Source organism: Tamandua tetradactyla, chromosome 11 (assembly GCF_023851605.1).
Source record: "Tamandua tetradactyla isolate mTamTet1 chromosome 11, mTamTet1.pri, whole genome shotgun sequence".
Taxonomy (NCBI): Eukaryota; Metazoa; Chordata; class Mammalia; order Pilosa; family Myrmecophagidae; genus Tamandua; species Tamandua tetradactyla.
In genome coordinates this window covers 60372310-60388014 of record NC_135337.1, presented here as the reverse complement: position 1 = coordinate 60388014, position 15705 = coordinate 60372310, and the positions used below count along the sequence as shown (strand labels likewise).

Genomic DNA, 15705 nt, shown 5'->3' with positions numbered 1-15705 from the left:
TCCCTTGCTTTACAAAAAAAGAAACAGAGGGCCAAGGGACTAAATGACTTTGACAAACTCATATGACTAGTTAGAACCTGCTCTTTTTCTCTCAAAAAGGGCAGTGGAAGTAGTATCAGAACACTGGTAGATTTAATTTAGTTCCTCTCTTTCACTGAGTTGTTCAAAATGTTTTCCAGCTTAAATGTAGTTTGTTTTTAATTTAGGTGCAAACTGGAACATACAGTGCTGGATGAAAGGGGATTTGAAATTATTCATCTGTCACATGGAGTCATTCAAGAATCCTTCAAAAAATTATGACTTTAAGGTCCATCTTTTATATATTCTGTAAGTACCAAATAAATTTATTTGGGTATTTCTACTATACAGTTTTTTTTTTTTTAGTGCAGGAGCTTCTATGTATAGAAGTGGATTATGAAACCTTTCACATTTCTACATATCAGCTTATTTCTGTGTACATCTCTAGGGAGAAGTTTGTGGGTATGTTTTAATGTCGACATTCTTCTCCATTAGTGTTCCTTCTTCTGTTCTGCTGTTGATTGAAAAAGCAAGGCATGGGTATGGATGTGCCTTCATTCTGAAAGAATTACAAACTCATTTCAGGGGCTCTAGATATTTGAGTGGAAAAGGAAAACCAAAAACTTGTTTTATGTTTCCTTCTTCAGTTAGAGTTTTTCCTTATATATGATCTTTTAACTGCCTTAAACATCTGTTTGAGCTAGACAGAGAGCTAGGATGGTGGTTTCCAACAGTCGGACACTTGTAATTCTAACAGTTAATACATCATTCAGTTTTTAATGCCTCTGATAATACAGATGATTTCTATGTGGAGTTTTCACTCTTTTAAAATTCTTTCTCATTTGTCCTTTTATTTGGTGCTGATAGAGCAATCTCCTTCAGTTCTGCAGTTATTGAAATTCTGTGCAGTGAGAGACAGTGTACAAACTGCCCATATAAACATAAGTAATTGTGATCTCTGCCCCTGAGTTGCTCACAGGCTTGTGATTGGGACAGATACATACAGAGTTTCAGGTTTTGTGATTTCCAATACATATCTGATGGCCAGCATGTGCAGTCAGAGGACATGGTGTGGTGGGGGCTTATTGTGAGTGAAGAGTTGAAAAATGTATGGGTACTGTAATGTCAAGAAGTAGAATAGCATAATTTGTGAACTTGAATTCTCCAGAACAACCCTAGGACTCATCCATCCACATTTTACAAAGCCTTTTAGGTGATTTTGGTGGAGCTAAAGTTTGAGAGTCTCAGGCTAACATGATCTGAGTCACACTGCCTGTGTTCAAATCTGGGCTGTGCCACTTGCTAGGTGTACATTTGTATGACAAACCTTTGATTCAACCATTCTAACTCTAGGAATTAATTCATGCATAATTTTCTCACGAATGCTTAAAAATTATTTTTTGACATAATGAATATATCTTGCCAAAATACTTTCTAAAAAATCGTGCTAATTGAGGAAGAACAAAGGAATGTCATTACTGCAGGGTGCTGAAAATAGATGGTAATTAATATTTTAAAATCTCACCTTATGTGTGAGACTAAAGCAAAAAATGTTTATTTGGTACAAAATTAAATTTTGACTAGTGCATTTCCTAATATAATAGTTTGATTGAACACACAAGAGTGAAATGAGACAAAGTGGCAATGGCTGAGAGATTCCAAACAGAGTCAAGAGGTTATCCTGGAGGTTTCCAGGAGGTTTTAGTCTCATTTCACTCTTCCCCCTTTTGGTCAAGAAGGTTTTCTTAGTCCCTTGATGCTGAGTCTCATCTCATTCTAGGGTTTTTCTCAATCCCTTGATGCTGAGTCTCAGCTCATTCTAGGATTTCAGTCCCACGTTGCCAGGAAGGTCCACAACCTTGGGAGTCAGGTCCCATGTAGACAGGGGGAGGGTGGTGAGATTGCTTGTCATGTTGGCTGGAGAGAGAGGCCATATCTGAGCAACAAAAGAGGCTCTCTTGGGGGTGACTCTTAGGTCTAAATTTTAAGTAGACTTGACCTATCCTTTATGGGGTTAAGTTTCGTATGAACAAACCCCAAGACTGGGGGCTCAGCCTATAGCTTTGGTTGTCCACACTGCTTGTGAGAATATCAAGAATTCAACTTGGGGAAATTGAATTTCTCCCCGTTCTCACCATTGCCCAAAGGGGATTTTGCAAATACTTTTCCACTCACTGATCGAATCACTCTGGTATTCATCAGGGCATCACTCTGGACAAAGCAACAAAATCTCATGTCCTACCTGAGATTCCAAGTACTTATGGTGTTCAATCAAACTATCTACATAAGTTATATTTGGAAATGCACTAGTCAAAATATAATTTTGTACCACATAAACATTTTTGCTTTAGTCTCACACATAAGGTGACATTTTAAAATATTAATTACCATCTAATTTCAGCACCCTGCAATAATGACATTCCTTTGTTCTTCCTCATGCAAAAGCATTTTTAAAATTTGTATATTTAGTCACTATTATTGTACACTCTAGGCATTCCTAGATTATACCATCTCGACCTTTAACATCTATCTTTCTTTCTGATTTCATTTATGTCCCCATCCCTCCTCCCTCTATCATTCTCACATGCAGCTTCATTCAGTGTTTTAACATAATTGTGTTACAGTTAGGTAGTATCGTGCTGTCCATTTCTGAGTTTTTGTATTCAGTCCTGATGCACAGTCTGTATCCCTTCAGCTCCAGTTACCCAATATCTTACCTTATTTCTATCTCCTGATGGTCTCTGTTACCAACAAAATATTCCAAATTTATTCACTAATGTCAGTTCATATCAGTGAGACCATACAATATTTGTCCTTTAGTTTTTGGCTAGTCTCACTCAGCATAATGTTCTCAAGGTCCATCCATGTTGTTACATACTTCATAACTTTATTCTGTCTAAAAGCTGCATAATATTTCATCGTATGTATATACCACAGTTTGTTTAGCCACTTGTCTGTTAATGGACATTTTGACTGTTTCCATCTCTTTGCAATTATAAATAATGCTGCTGTAAACATTGGTGTGCAAACGTCCATTTGTGTCTTTGCCCTTATGTCCTTTGAGTAGATACCTAGCAATGGTGTTGCCGGGTCATATGGCAATTCTATATTCAGCTTTTTGAGGAACTGCCAAACTGCCTTCCACAGTGGTTGCACCATTCCCACCAACAGTGAGTAAGTGTGCCTCTTTCTCCACATCCTCTCCAGCCCTTGTCATTTTCTGTTTTGTTGATAATGGCCATTCTGGTGGGTGTGAGATGATATCTCATTGTGGTTTAGATTTGCATTTCTCTAATGGCGAGGAAAGTTGAGCATCTCTTCATGTGCCTTTTGGCCATTTGTATTTCCTTCTAAGAAGTGTCTGTTCAAGTCTTTTTCCCATTTTGTAATTGGATTGGCTGTCTGTTTGTTGTTGAGTTGAACAATCTCTTTATAAATTCTGGATACTAGACCTTTATCTGATATGTCATTTCCAAATATTGTCTCCCATTGTGTAGGCTGTCTTTTTACTTTCTTGATGAAGTTCTTTGATGCACAAAGGTGTTTAATTTTCAGGAGTTCCCATTTCTTTCTTTCTTTCTTCAGTGCTCTTGCTTTAGGTGTAAGGTCTATAAAACTGCCCCCAATTATAAGATTTATAAAATATTTCCCTATATTTTCTTCTAACTGTTTTATGGCCTTAGACCTAATGTTTAGATCTTTGATCCATTTTGAGTTAACTTTTGTATAGGATGTGAGATATGGGTCCTCTTTCATCCTTTTGTATATGTATATCCAGTTCTCTAGGCACCATTTATTGAAGAGACTGTTCTGTCCCAGGTGAGTTGGCTTGACTGCCTTATCAAAGATCAGATGTCCATAGATGAGAGGGTCTATATCTGAACACTTTGTTCAATTCCATTGGTCAATATATCTATCTTTATGCCAGTACCATGCTATTTTGACCACTGTAGCTTCATAATATGCCTTAAAGTCAGGCAGCGTGAGACCTCCAGCTTCGTTTTTTTTTTCCTCAAGATACTTTTAGCTATTTGGGGCACTCTGCCCTTCCAGATAAATTTGGTTATTGGTTTTTCTATTTCTGAAAAGTATGTTGTTGGGATTTTTGATTGGTATTGCATTGAATCTGTAAATCAATTTAGGTAGAATTGACATCTTAACTATATTTAGTCTTCCAATCCATGAACACAGTATACCCTTCCATCTATTTAGGTACCCTTCCATCTATTTAGGTCCTCTGTGATTTCTTTTTTTTTTTTTTATGCCCCACTGAAAATTCCTGCTTTATTTGAATTTTTTTTTATTAATTAACGGAAAAAAAAGAAATTAACCCAACAGTTAGAAATCATACCATTCTACATATGCAATCAGTAATTCTTAACATCATCACATAGATGCATGATCATTGTTTCTTAGTACATTTGCATCGGTTTAGAGGAACTAGCAACACAACAGAAGAAGATATAGAATGTTAATATAGAGAAAAGAAATAAAAGTAATAATAATAGTAAAAAAACAAACAAAAAATAAACAAAACAAAAAAAACCTATAGCTCAGATGCAGCTTCATTCAGTGTTTTAACATGATTACTTTACACTTAGGTATTATTGTGCTGTCCATTTTTGAGTTTTTGTATCTAGTCCTGTTGCACAGTCTGTATCCCTTCAGCTCCAATTACCCATTATCTTACCCTGTTTCTAACTCCTGCTGGACTCTGTTACCAATGACATATTCCAAATTTATTCTCTAATGTTGGTTCACATCAGTGGGACCATACAGTATTTGTCCTTTAGTTTTTGGCTGGACTCACTCAGCATAATGTTCTCTAGGTCCATCCATGTTATTACATGCTTCATGTAATTTTTCAGTTTCTGCTGTAGAAAACTTGCACATTTTTTTAAGAGTAATAACTAAGTACATTATTTTTGTTGGTACTATTGTAAATGGTATTGCTGTTGTTTTTTTTATTTCAAATTCCATTCTTCACTGCTAGAGTATATGAAAGCAATTGACTTCTGAACAATAACCTAGTATCCTGCAACTTTGCTGTAATCCCTTATTAGTTTTATTTTTGTCAATTCTTGTGATTTTCTTCATAAGTTTATCTTGTCTTAAAGCTGCATAATATTCCATCGTATGTATATACCACAGTTTGTTTAGCCACTCGTCTGTTCATGGACATTTTGGCTGTTTCCATCTCTTTGCAATTGTAAATAATGCTGCTATAAACATTGGTGTGCAAATGTCTGTTTGTGTCTTTGCCCTTAAGTCCTTTGAGTAGATACCTAGCAATGGTATTGCTGGGTCGTATGGCAATTCTATATTCAGCTTTTTGAGGAACCGCCAAACTGCCTTCCACAGTGGTTGCACCATTTGACATTCCCACCAACAGTGGATAAGTGTGCCTCTTTCTCCGCATCCTCTCCAGCACTTGTCATTTTCTGTTTTGTTGATAATGGCCATTCTGGTGGGTGTGAGATGATATCTCACTGTGGTTTTGATTTGCATTTCTCTAATGGCCAGGGACATTGAGCGTCTCTTCATGTGCCTCTTGGCCATCCATATTTCCTCTTCTGGTAGGTGTCTGTTCAAGTCTTTTTCCCATTTTGTAATTGGGTTGGCTGTCTTTTTGTTGTTGAGTTGAACAATCTCTTTATAAATTCTGGATACTAGACCTTTATCTGATATGTCATTTCCAAATATTGTCTCCCATTGTGTAGGCTGTCTTTCTACTTTCTTGATGAAGTTCTTTGATGCACAAAAGTGTTTAATTTTGAGGAGTTCCCATTTATTTATTTCCTTGTTCAGTGCTCTTGCTTTAGGTTTAAGGTCCATAAAACTGCCTCCAATTGTAAGTTTCATAAGATATCTCCCTACATTTTCCTCTAACTGTTTTATGGTCTTAGACCTAATGTTTAGATCTTTGATCCATTTTGAGTTAACTTTTGTATAAGGTGTGAGATACAGGTCTTCTTTCATTCTTTTGCATATGGATATCCAGTTCTCTAGGCACCATTTATTGAAGAGACTGTTCTGTCCCAGATGAGTTGGCTTGACTGCCTTATCAAAGATCAAATGTCCATAGATGAGAGGGTCTATATCTGAGCACTCTATTCGATTCCATTGGTCGATATATCTATCTTTATGCCAATACCATGCTGTTTTGACCACTGTGGCTTCATAATATGCCTTAAAGTGCGGCAGTGCGAGACCTCCAGCTTCGTTTTTTTTTCCTCAAGATGTTTTTAGCAATTCGGGGCACCCTGCCTTTCCAGATAAATTTGCTTATTGGTTTTTCTATTTCTGAAAAATAAGTTGTTGGGATTTTGATTGGTATTGCATTGAATCTGTAAATCAATTTAGGTAGGATTGACATCTTAATTATATTTAGTCTTCCAATCCATGAACACGGTATGCCCTTCCATCTATTTAGGTCTTCTGTGATTTCTTTTAGCAGTTTTTTGTAGTTTTCTTTATATAGGTTTTTTGTCTCTTTAGTTAAATTTATTCCTAGGTATTTTATTCTTTTAGTTGCGATTGTAAATGGGATTCGTTTCTTGATTTTCCCCTCAGCTTGTTCATTACTAGTGTATAGAAATGCTACAGATTTTTGAATGTTGATCTTGTAACCTGCTACTTTGCTGTACTCATTTATTAGCTCTAGTAGTTTTGTTGTGGATTTTTCTGGGTTTTCGACGTATAGTATCATATCGTCTGCAAACAGTGATAGTTTTACTTCTTTCTTCCAATTTTGATGCCTTGTATTTCTTTTTCTTGTCTAATTGCTTTGGCTAGAACCTCCAACACAATGTTGAATAATAGTGGTGATAGTGGACATCCTTGTCTTGTTCCTGATCTTAGGGGGAAAGTTTTCAATTTTTCCCCATTGAGAATGATATTAGCTGTGGGTTTTTCATATATTCCCTCTATCATTTTAAGGAAGTTCCCTTGTATTCCTATCTGTTGAAGTGTTTTCAACATGAAAGGATGTTGTATCTTGTCACATGCCTTCTCTGCATCAATTGAGATGATCATGTGATTTTTCTGCTTTGATTTGTTGATATGGTGTATTACATTAATTGATTTTCTTATGTTGAAGCATCCTTGCATACCTGGGAGGAATCCTACTTGGTCATGATGTATAATTCTTTTAATGTATTGCTGGATTCGATTTGCTAGAATTTTGTTGAGGATTTTTGCATCTATATTCATTAGAGAGATTGGTCTGTAGTTTTCTTTTTTTTGTAATATCTTTGTCTGGCTTTGGTATGCGGGTAATGTTGGCTTCATAGGATGAATTAGGTAGCTTTCCCTCCTCTTCAATTTTTTTGAAGAGTTTGAGCAGGAATGGTACTAATTCTTTCTGGAATGTTTCATAGAATTCACATGTGAAGCCATCTGGTCTTGGACTTTTCTTTTTGGGAAGCTTTTTAATGACTGATTCGATTTCTTTCCTAGTGATTGCTTTGTTGAGATCGTGTATTTCTTCTCGAGTCAAAGTTGGTTGTTCTTGCCTTTCTAGGAAGTTGTCCATTTCATCTACATTGTTGTATTTATTAGCGTAAAGTTGTTCATAGTATCCTGTTATTACCTCCTTTATTTCTGTGGGATCAGTGGTTATGTCTCCTCTTCCATTTCTGATCTTATTTATTTGCATCCTCTCTCTTCATCTTTTCTGTCAATCTTGCTAAGGGCCCATCAATCCTATTGATTTTCTCATAGAACCAGCTTCTGGTTTTATTGATTTTTTCAATTGTTTTCATGTTCTCAATTTCATTTATTTCTGCTCTAATCTTTGTTATTTCTTTCCTTTTGCTTGCTTTGGGGTTAGTTTGCTGTTCTTTCTCCAGTTCTTCCAAGTGGACAGTTAATTCCTGAATTTTTGCCCTTTTTTCTTTTTTAATATAGGCATTTAGGGCAATGAATTTCCCTCTTAGCACTGCCTTTGCTGCATCCCATAAGTTTTGATATGTTGTGGTTTCATTTTCATTTGCCTCGAGATGTCTACTAATTTCTCTTGTAATTTCTTCCTTGACCCACTGGTTGTTTAAGAGTGTGTTGTTGAGCCTTCACATATTTGTGAATTTTCTGGCACTCTGCCTATTATTGATTTCCAACTTCATACCTTTATGATCTGAGAAAGTGTTTTGTATGATTACAATCTTTTTAAATTTATTGAGACTTGCTTTGTGACCCAGCATATGGTCTATCTTTGAGAATGATCCATGAGCACTTGAGAAAAAGGTGTATCCTGCTGTAGTGGGGTGTAATATCCTATAAATGTCTGTTAAGTCTAATTGACTTATTGTAATATTCAAATTCTCTGTTTCTTTATTGATCCTCTGTCTTGGTGTTCTGTCCATTCATGAGAGTGGGGAATTGAAGTCTCCAACTATTGTGGTGTATGTGTTTATTTCTCTTTTCAGTATTTTCAGTGTTTGCCTCATGTATTTTGGAGCATTCTGGCTTGGTGCATAAATATTTATGGTTGTTAGGTCTTCTTGTTGAATTTTTCCTTTTATTAGTACATAGTGTCCTTCTTTGTCTCTTTTAACTGTTTTACATTTGAAGTAATTTGTTGGATATTAGTATAGCTACTCCTGCTCTATTCTGGTTGTTATTTGCATTAAATATCTTTTCCCAACCTTTCACTTTCAACCTATGTTTATCTTTGGGTCTAAGATGTGTTTCCTGTAGACGGCATATAGAAGGATCCTGTTTTTTAATTCATTCTGCCAGTCTAAGTCTTTTGATTGGGGAGTTCAATCCATTAACATTTAGTGTTATTACTGTATGGGTAGTACTTTCTTCTACCATTTTGCCTTTTGGAATTTATATGTCATATCTAATTTTCCTTCTTTCTACACTCTTCTCCACACCTCTTTCTTTTGTGTTTTCATATCTGTCTCCAGTGCTCCCTTTAGTATTTCTTGCAGAGCTGGTCTCTTGGTCACAAATTCTCTCAGTGATTTTTTGTCTGAAAATGTTTTAATTTCTCCCTCATTTTTGAAGGACAATTTTCCTGGGCATAGAATTCTTGGTTGGCAGGTTTTCTCTTTTAGTAATTTAAATATATTATCCTGCTGTCTTCTTGCCTCCATGGTTTCTGCTGAGAAAGCTATGCATAGTCTTATTGGGTTTCCCTTGTACGTGATGGATTGCTTTTCTTTTGCTGCTTTCAAGATCCTCTCTTTCTCTTTGGCCTCTGACATTCTGATTGGTAAGTGTCTTGGAGTACGTCTATTTGGATCTATTCTCTTTGGGGTACGCTGTACTTCTTGGATCTGTAATTTTGAGTCTTTCATAAGAGTTGGGAAATTTTCAGTGATAACTTCCTCCATCAGTTTTTCTCCTCCTTTTCCCTTCTCTTCTCCTTCTGGGACACCCACGACACATATATTCATGTACTTCATATTATCGCTCAATTCCCTGCTCATATTTTTCCATTTTTTTCCCTATAGTTTCTGTTTCTTGTTGAATTTCAGATGTTCCATCCTCCAGTTCACTAATCCTATCCTCTGTCTCTCGAAATCTACCATTGTAGGTTTCCATTGTTTTTTTTTTTCACATCTTCTGCTGTGCCTTTCATTCCCATGAGTTCTATGATTTGTTTTTTCATACTTTCCATTTCTTATTTTTGTTCATTCCTTGCCTTCTTCATATCCTCCCTCAATTCATTGATTTGGTTTTTGATGAGGTTTTCCATGTTTGTTTGTATATTCTGAATTAATTGTTTCAGCTCTTGTATCTCATTTGAACTGTTGGTTTGTTCCTTTGACTGGGCCATATCTTCAGTTTTCCTGGTGTGATTTGTTGTTTTTTGCTGGGGTCTAGACATTTAATTACCTTAATTAGTTTTCTGGAGATTGCTTTCCCTTCTCTTACCTAGGGTTTTCTTCCTGGATGAATTTGTTGTCTATCTGTTCTTTGACATTCAGTTCAGCTTTTTCTGGACCTCTAGCTTAGGTTTTGTTTAACAGAGGAGAATTTTTTGGTTCTTGTTTTCTTGTTTCCTGCCCTGCTTTCATGGTGACCCCCCCCCCTTAGAAGGGTCTACATAGGTATTATAGACTCCAGCCAGGTTTTGCCAGGCTAAACTGACCTCCTATCAGGGGGAAGGAGTCACCTGCATCAGTTTTCCCTGAGAGTGAGGCCCAGCAGTTTAAAAGCCTTTCCTGTGAAGTGTCTGGACTCTGTTTTTCTTATCCTGCCCAGCATGTGGTGCTTGTCTGCCTGCGGGTCCTGCCAGCATAAGATGTTGCAGTACCTTTAACTTTGGCAGACTCTCCCTGCTGGGGGTGTGGTGGGGTCAGAGGAGAGGTTGTAGGCGGTTTTAATGGCTTCAAATTACCAAGCCTTGGGGTCTGAATTCCTTGAGGGAGGGATTCCACTTGAGTTGGGCTTCACCCCTCCCCTGGGGAAGGCACAGGCTCGAGACAAGCCCTGCCTGAAAGCAGCTTGTTTCTGCCTATGCCTGGGGCAGTTGCAGCCTGAAAAGTTCTGCCGCTGAATCCAGAGGCAGTCAAGCCTTTGTAGAAACGCAGCCACAAAAACCTCTGTTTCTTTCCTTTTTTTTCTTTTTCCATTGGCCCAATAAGCTACCTCTGCTTTGACCAGGGTCACCTGAGCTGGGGGCCTATTTTTAGTAGTCAGAATTTGTTAATTAATGCCACAATTGGTGTTTGGTTGGATTCAGCCCCTGCTGCTGTTAAATTCTCTTTCCCTTCCCTCTGGGAAGCAGCCTGTGGGGGAGGGGTGCCGGCCGTGGTGGCTTGGGGAACTCGCAGTTCTCGGGAGGCTTGTAGCCGGTCCAGCTGGTCCAGACTGGGGTACGCTGTGTGTCTGGTCACTGATGTGGCTCCAGGAGCTGTTCTGTACTGTTTCTGGTTATTTAGTAGTTGTTCTGGGGAATGAACTAAAATGCACACATTCCTGTAGCCATGTTTCTTGAGGATGATTGTATAATGATACAGCTTTCACAATGTGATTGTGTGATTGTGAAAACCTGGTGTCTGATGCTCCTTTTATCTACCTTGTCAACAGACGAGTAGAACATATGGAATAAAAATAAATAATGGGGGAACAAATGTTAAAATAAATTTAATATGAAATGCTAATGAAAGCAGGGGGTAAGGTGTATGGTATGTATAATCTTTTATTTTTTCTGTTTTCGTTTTATTTCTTTTTCTGTTGTCTTTTTATTTCTTTTTCTGAATTGATGCAAATGTTCTAAGAAATGATGAATATGCAACTAAGTGATGATATTGTGAATTACTGATTATATATGTTAATGTTTTAGTTTGTTAAATTTTTTTAATTAATAAATACATTTAAAAAAACAAACAAGCAAAAAAATCGTGCTATTTTACCCTCTAGAAACATATTAATGAGCCAAAAAATTATTAAAGAGAAAATAAAATTGTCTAATGGTGGGGAAAGTGGTCAATTGTGTCAGATGTAGTAGAAAGGTATGATAAGGTCTGAAAAATATCCATTGATTTTCCAGCATGGACGTAATGGGACTTCAAGCAGAGCTGTTTCAGGGGACTAGAAGGGGAGGTAGTCAGAACAAAGGGAAAATTAGGGTTCTTAGAACCATTAGAGTTTAGAGGCCTGGAGGAATGACCCTGAAGAGCTGAGCTCTGAGAACAGCTCTGGTTCCTCAGATGCTTGATCAAGGGACCTTGTAGAGCTGACACTCAGGTTGCTGAGCAGGGGATGCCAACTGGCTGGTGTTGAGAGGGCTCTGAGAAAGCATTCTGTGGCTGGGTCTGAGAATGTGGGGGAAAAAACTGGTTACTGGTACCAACCGCTGTTGGGTGGGCGAAGAATCTTTCCTGCGGTGATGCCAACAAGATGGCAGGCAAAACAGGAGAGGCCAAGTCCTTTGTTCCTCCTCCTGTGCCTGCCTGTCCCTTTCTGCTTCCCGCCTCGTGGTAGAATTGAACAGCAGTGCAGGTGGTGAAAGAGAAAAGTGGTTTGCAGAGTTCCAGGCTCAGAATTATAAAGCAGAATAGAGGGTGAGTTTGAAGCTGAGAGACAGCAGCTTAAAAACCAGTACAATTCACCCCTTTGACTATAAAAAACAGTATAATTCACCCCTTTGGCTATTTAATTTGAATATTTGAATTTTTCTGCAACAACAAAATACAACTTTATCCTTTTATCTAAGAAGATTCAAGTATACTTTGAAGAAAGGGAGGAGACCCTCATGTCCTCTCTCCCAAATGGAAAGATTTATCCCATTTGTCATTTTGTCCATTTCTGGATAACACCTGCAGTGTCAGTCTCTGGATAATATTAACAATTTGCATTGTCACAGTTTCATTCATTACAGAATGAATATTCTGTAAGCTAAATTCTAACATTAACACCACCAAGAATCCTTATATAAAATAATGAGGGGAAGGAGGATATTGAGAGGAAATGAGTTTATATATATAAATATATATATAACACAAATGTGTCATATATTCCTTTGCAAACTAGCGTGCTCCCTCAGTGTCTTAAATGCTTTTTGATGATCAAAAAGTCTCACAGGGGTTCCTGTTTTAGAGAATTTAAATCTAGTCAGCAGACAAGGGCAATGTGCTCAGTTTTAAAGCTCTGTGACCAAATGTAAGGCTTTAAATTTTTTATAAGAAGATTGTAGTTATGTATTGAGGTTTGCATTTTGTGAAAAATATTATATATAAACATCATAGCATTATAATTTTGAATACTAACTTAGTTTCAGATGATATTTTTAAAAATATTTTTACTGTGATATCTTCACACACATACGGTCCATTCAAAGCATACAATTAGTGCCTCACAATAACATCACACAGTTGTGCCCTCATCACCATGATCATTTTTAGAACATTTGCATCACTCCATAAAAAAGATATAAAAAGAAAAAACTCATACGTCCCATACCCCTTACCCCTCCCTCTCACTGACCACTAGTATTTCAATCTACTCAAATTTTTTTAGTCACTTATCCCTCCTATTATTTATTTGTTTTTTTACCCATATTCTTTTACTCATCTGGCCATACCCTGGATAAAAGGGACATCAGACAAAAGGTTTTCATAATCACATAGTCATGTTGTAAACGTTTTATCCTTATAAAGTCATCTTCAAGAAAAAGGGCTACTGGAATACAGTTCAGCAGTTTCAGGTACTTCCCTCCAGCCACTCCAATACACCATAAACTAAAGAGTGATATATATATATATCTAGTGCCTAAGAATAACCTCTAGGATAACCTCGAGACTCAATTTGAAGTCTCTCAGCCACTGAAACTTCATTTGGTCTCATTTCTCACTTCCTTCCTTTTGGTGAAGAAGGCTTTCTAAATCCCATGATGCCAGGTCCCAGCTCATCCCCAGGGGTCATGTCCCACATTGCTAGGGAGATTTACACCTCTGGAAGTCATATTCCATGTAGTACGGAGGGCAGTTGGTTCACCTACCAAGTTGCTTAGAGAGAGAGGCCACATCTGAGCAACAAAAGAGGTTCTCTGGGGGTGGGTCTTGGGCATAATCATAAGCAGGCCTAGCTTCTCCTTTGCAGTAATAAGTTTCATAGGGGCCTATTGAATGGGTTGTCTCCACTGCTTGCAAAAATATCAGGATTTCCCCAGATGGGGAAGTTTAATATTTCCTCCTTTCTCCCCACTTCCCCAAGGGGACTCAAAGCAGGGATTCTTAAAATTTATTTTAAATGTATAACTTTAAGCTTTTTATTTTAACACTTTGCACTGTACATTTATGTACTAATCTTTTGATTTAGGACCGGAAACTTTTTTTTTTGAATAAGGATATTTCCCATCATGTATAAATTCATCACATTGCATTTCCATTTATTTTTGGGGACTTATACAGTTACTCTTCTTATTTTTTAGAATCAGATGAAATTTTTAACTCCAGTTTAGTCAGCTGAAAATTCTTTGGCTTATTCATCTAAATTGTAAGACCCATAAAAGTGAGATAATTAAGATAAATTAAGCAGATTTTTTCAACTTTCTTACATGATGACTTTAGCAGATTATTTTGATCTGCTTTTATCTTGAATACAGGTTTATAAAATTATTTGTGCAGTAAAACTTATCATTTTTCAGCCACAGTAATTGTCCTCATCTCTTTACTATTTGGTTAATATGTCCATTATACCAAAGGTAACATGCTATTTCTACCTTGAATTCTATTTTTGCCTGTATGTTCAGGCAACATATCTCTGACATATCTACAAATAATTTAAATAAGCCTCTTCAAATGAAGAGGAAGAGCTGGCCATTATAACAATTGAGCAATACAACTTATGTCACATAAAAAAGGGGATAAGATAGAGAGGAAAACAAAGATATTTGCTTTATGTACAAATACAAACATATTCTTAAAAAAAACAAGGAAGAAATATTCATACCACTACGGTCCTCGTTTCTGTAACTGGTCAGTTGGTCGTAGTTCATATTTATCACTACCTTCTTCCACTACCCATTCCATGTTCCCTTTACTCTCAGCAGGCACTTCAGCTGACCATGGTTCTTTGCCTGGAGGGTGATCCAAACCTTCATTCTCGAAGTTTCTGGACTATTGGTAGTCCTGCCTAGATTGGATTGTTGCAGTTTTCCATCGACTTTAATCACAGGGCATGGTGGTACTAAGAGATACCCTAGGGAATCTCCTGTATTCCAGGTTTTTACTTCCATTGTGTAGTTGCAGTCCTATTTTCCAAACCACAGCCAGTACAATAATTTCCCTCTTTGCCTGTTGATTCAGAGGCATGAGAAGCCCAAAATGGCCAGCTGACAGTCTTCACTTCCAGCTCAGTGGAATCATTATTGTATCTTCTGGTGGAAGCGCTCCTCCTTCTGGAACTAAGACCTGTAGACCAGCAGAGCTCAAAGTTTCAGGGACAGGAAGCAAAAATTGCCCTAGTGGTTCACTAGGGGTAATAGTGAGTGGTGCCACTCCCATTTGACACTGTAGTAGTTAGGTTCAAGTGTCAGCTTGGCCAGGTGATGGTGCCCAGCTGTTCTGTTGCTGTGGACTTAAATCATCAGCATATGAAATTCGTCTATGGCTGATTACATCTGCTGTTGGCTAAGGGGAGAGCCTTCTGCAATGAGTGAGGTTTAATTTAATTAGCTGGAAGCTTAAGAGAGAGAGAGATCAGAAGAGTGCTGAACATCTCAGACCCAGGTGTTAGAAGATGCAGAAGGAATTACCCCAGAGAAAGATGTTTGAACCCAAAACCTGATAGGAAGGCACGCAGAGGTCTCTGTGTGCCTTCCTATGTGACTGAGGAACTCAGATAAAAGCTACCTGCTTTTCCTCCAAAGAGCTGTTAATCTGAAATCAAATAATTCCCCTTTATAAAAGCCAGTCTATTTCTAGTGTATTGCATTCTGGCAGACGTAGCAAACTAAAACATAAGGAATGTGAAATCCTATATATATATATATATATATATATATATGTTGAGTTCAACATCTTTGCGTATGATCTTCCATAACTTGAATGCTTTACCTTCAATATCCTTTCTTTATCATCTCACATAACTCACCCATTCCCATGGACATACGCTAGACTTTCTGTCAATAACTGTGCTCCTTCTGTAATCCCGGTTTTTCAAGGATCATACTCTTTGACCTTCCTGTCACCTCTCCCCCAATGTTAAATTTATTCCTTCACTTATCCC

The 15705-nt window shown here is 37.4% G+C and overlaps 1 protein-coding gene across 4 annotated transcripts in view; it reads left to right on the top strand.

The window, feature by feature from the left end:
• The window catches only part of LEPR (leptin receptor), a 128631-nt gene that overhangs the window by 50906 nt on the left and 62020 nt on the right, over positions 1-15705 (top strand). For all 4 annotated transcript variants that reach the window (XM_077120699.1, XM_077120698.1, XM_077120696.1 and 1 more), the window contains exon 4: positions 207-327. In XM_077120699.1, coding sequence (XP_076976814.1) covers positions 207-327 — 121 coding nt within the window. The remainder of the gene's footprint in view (positions 1-206; positions 328-15705) is intronic.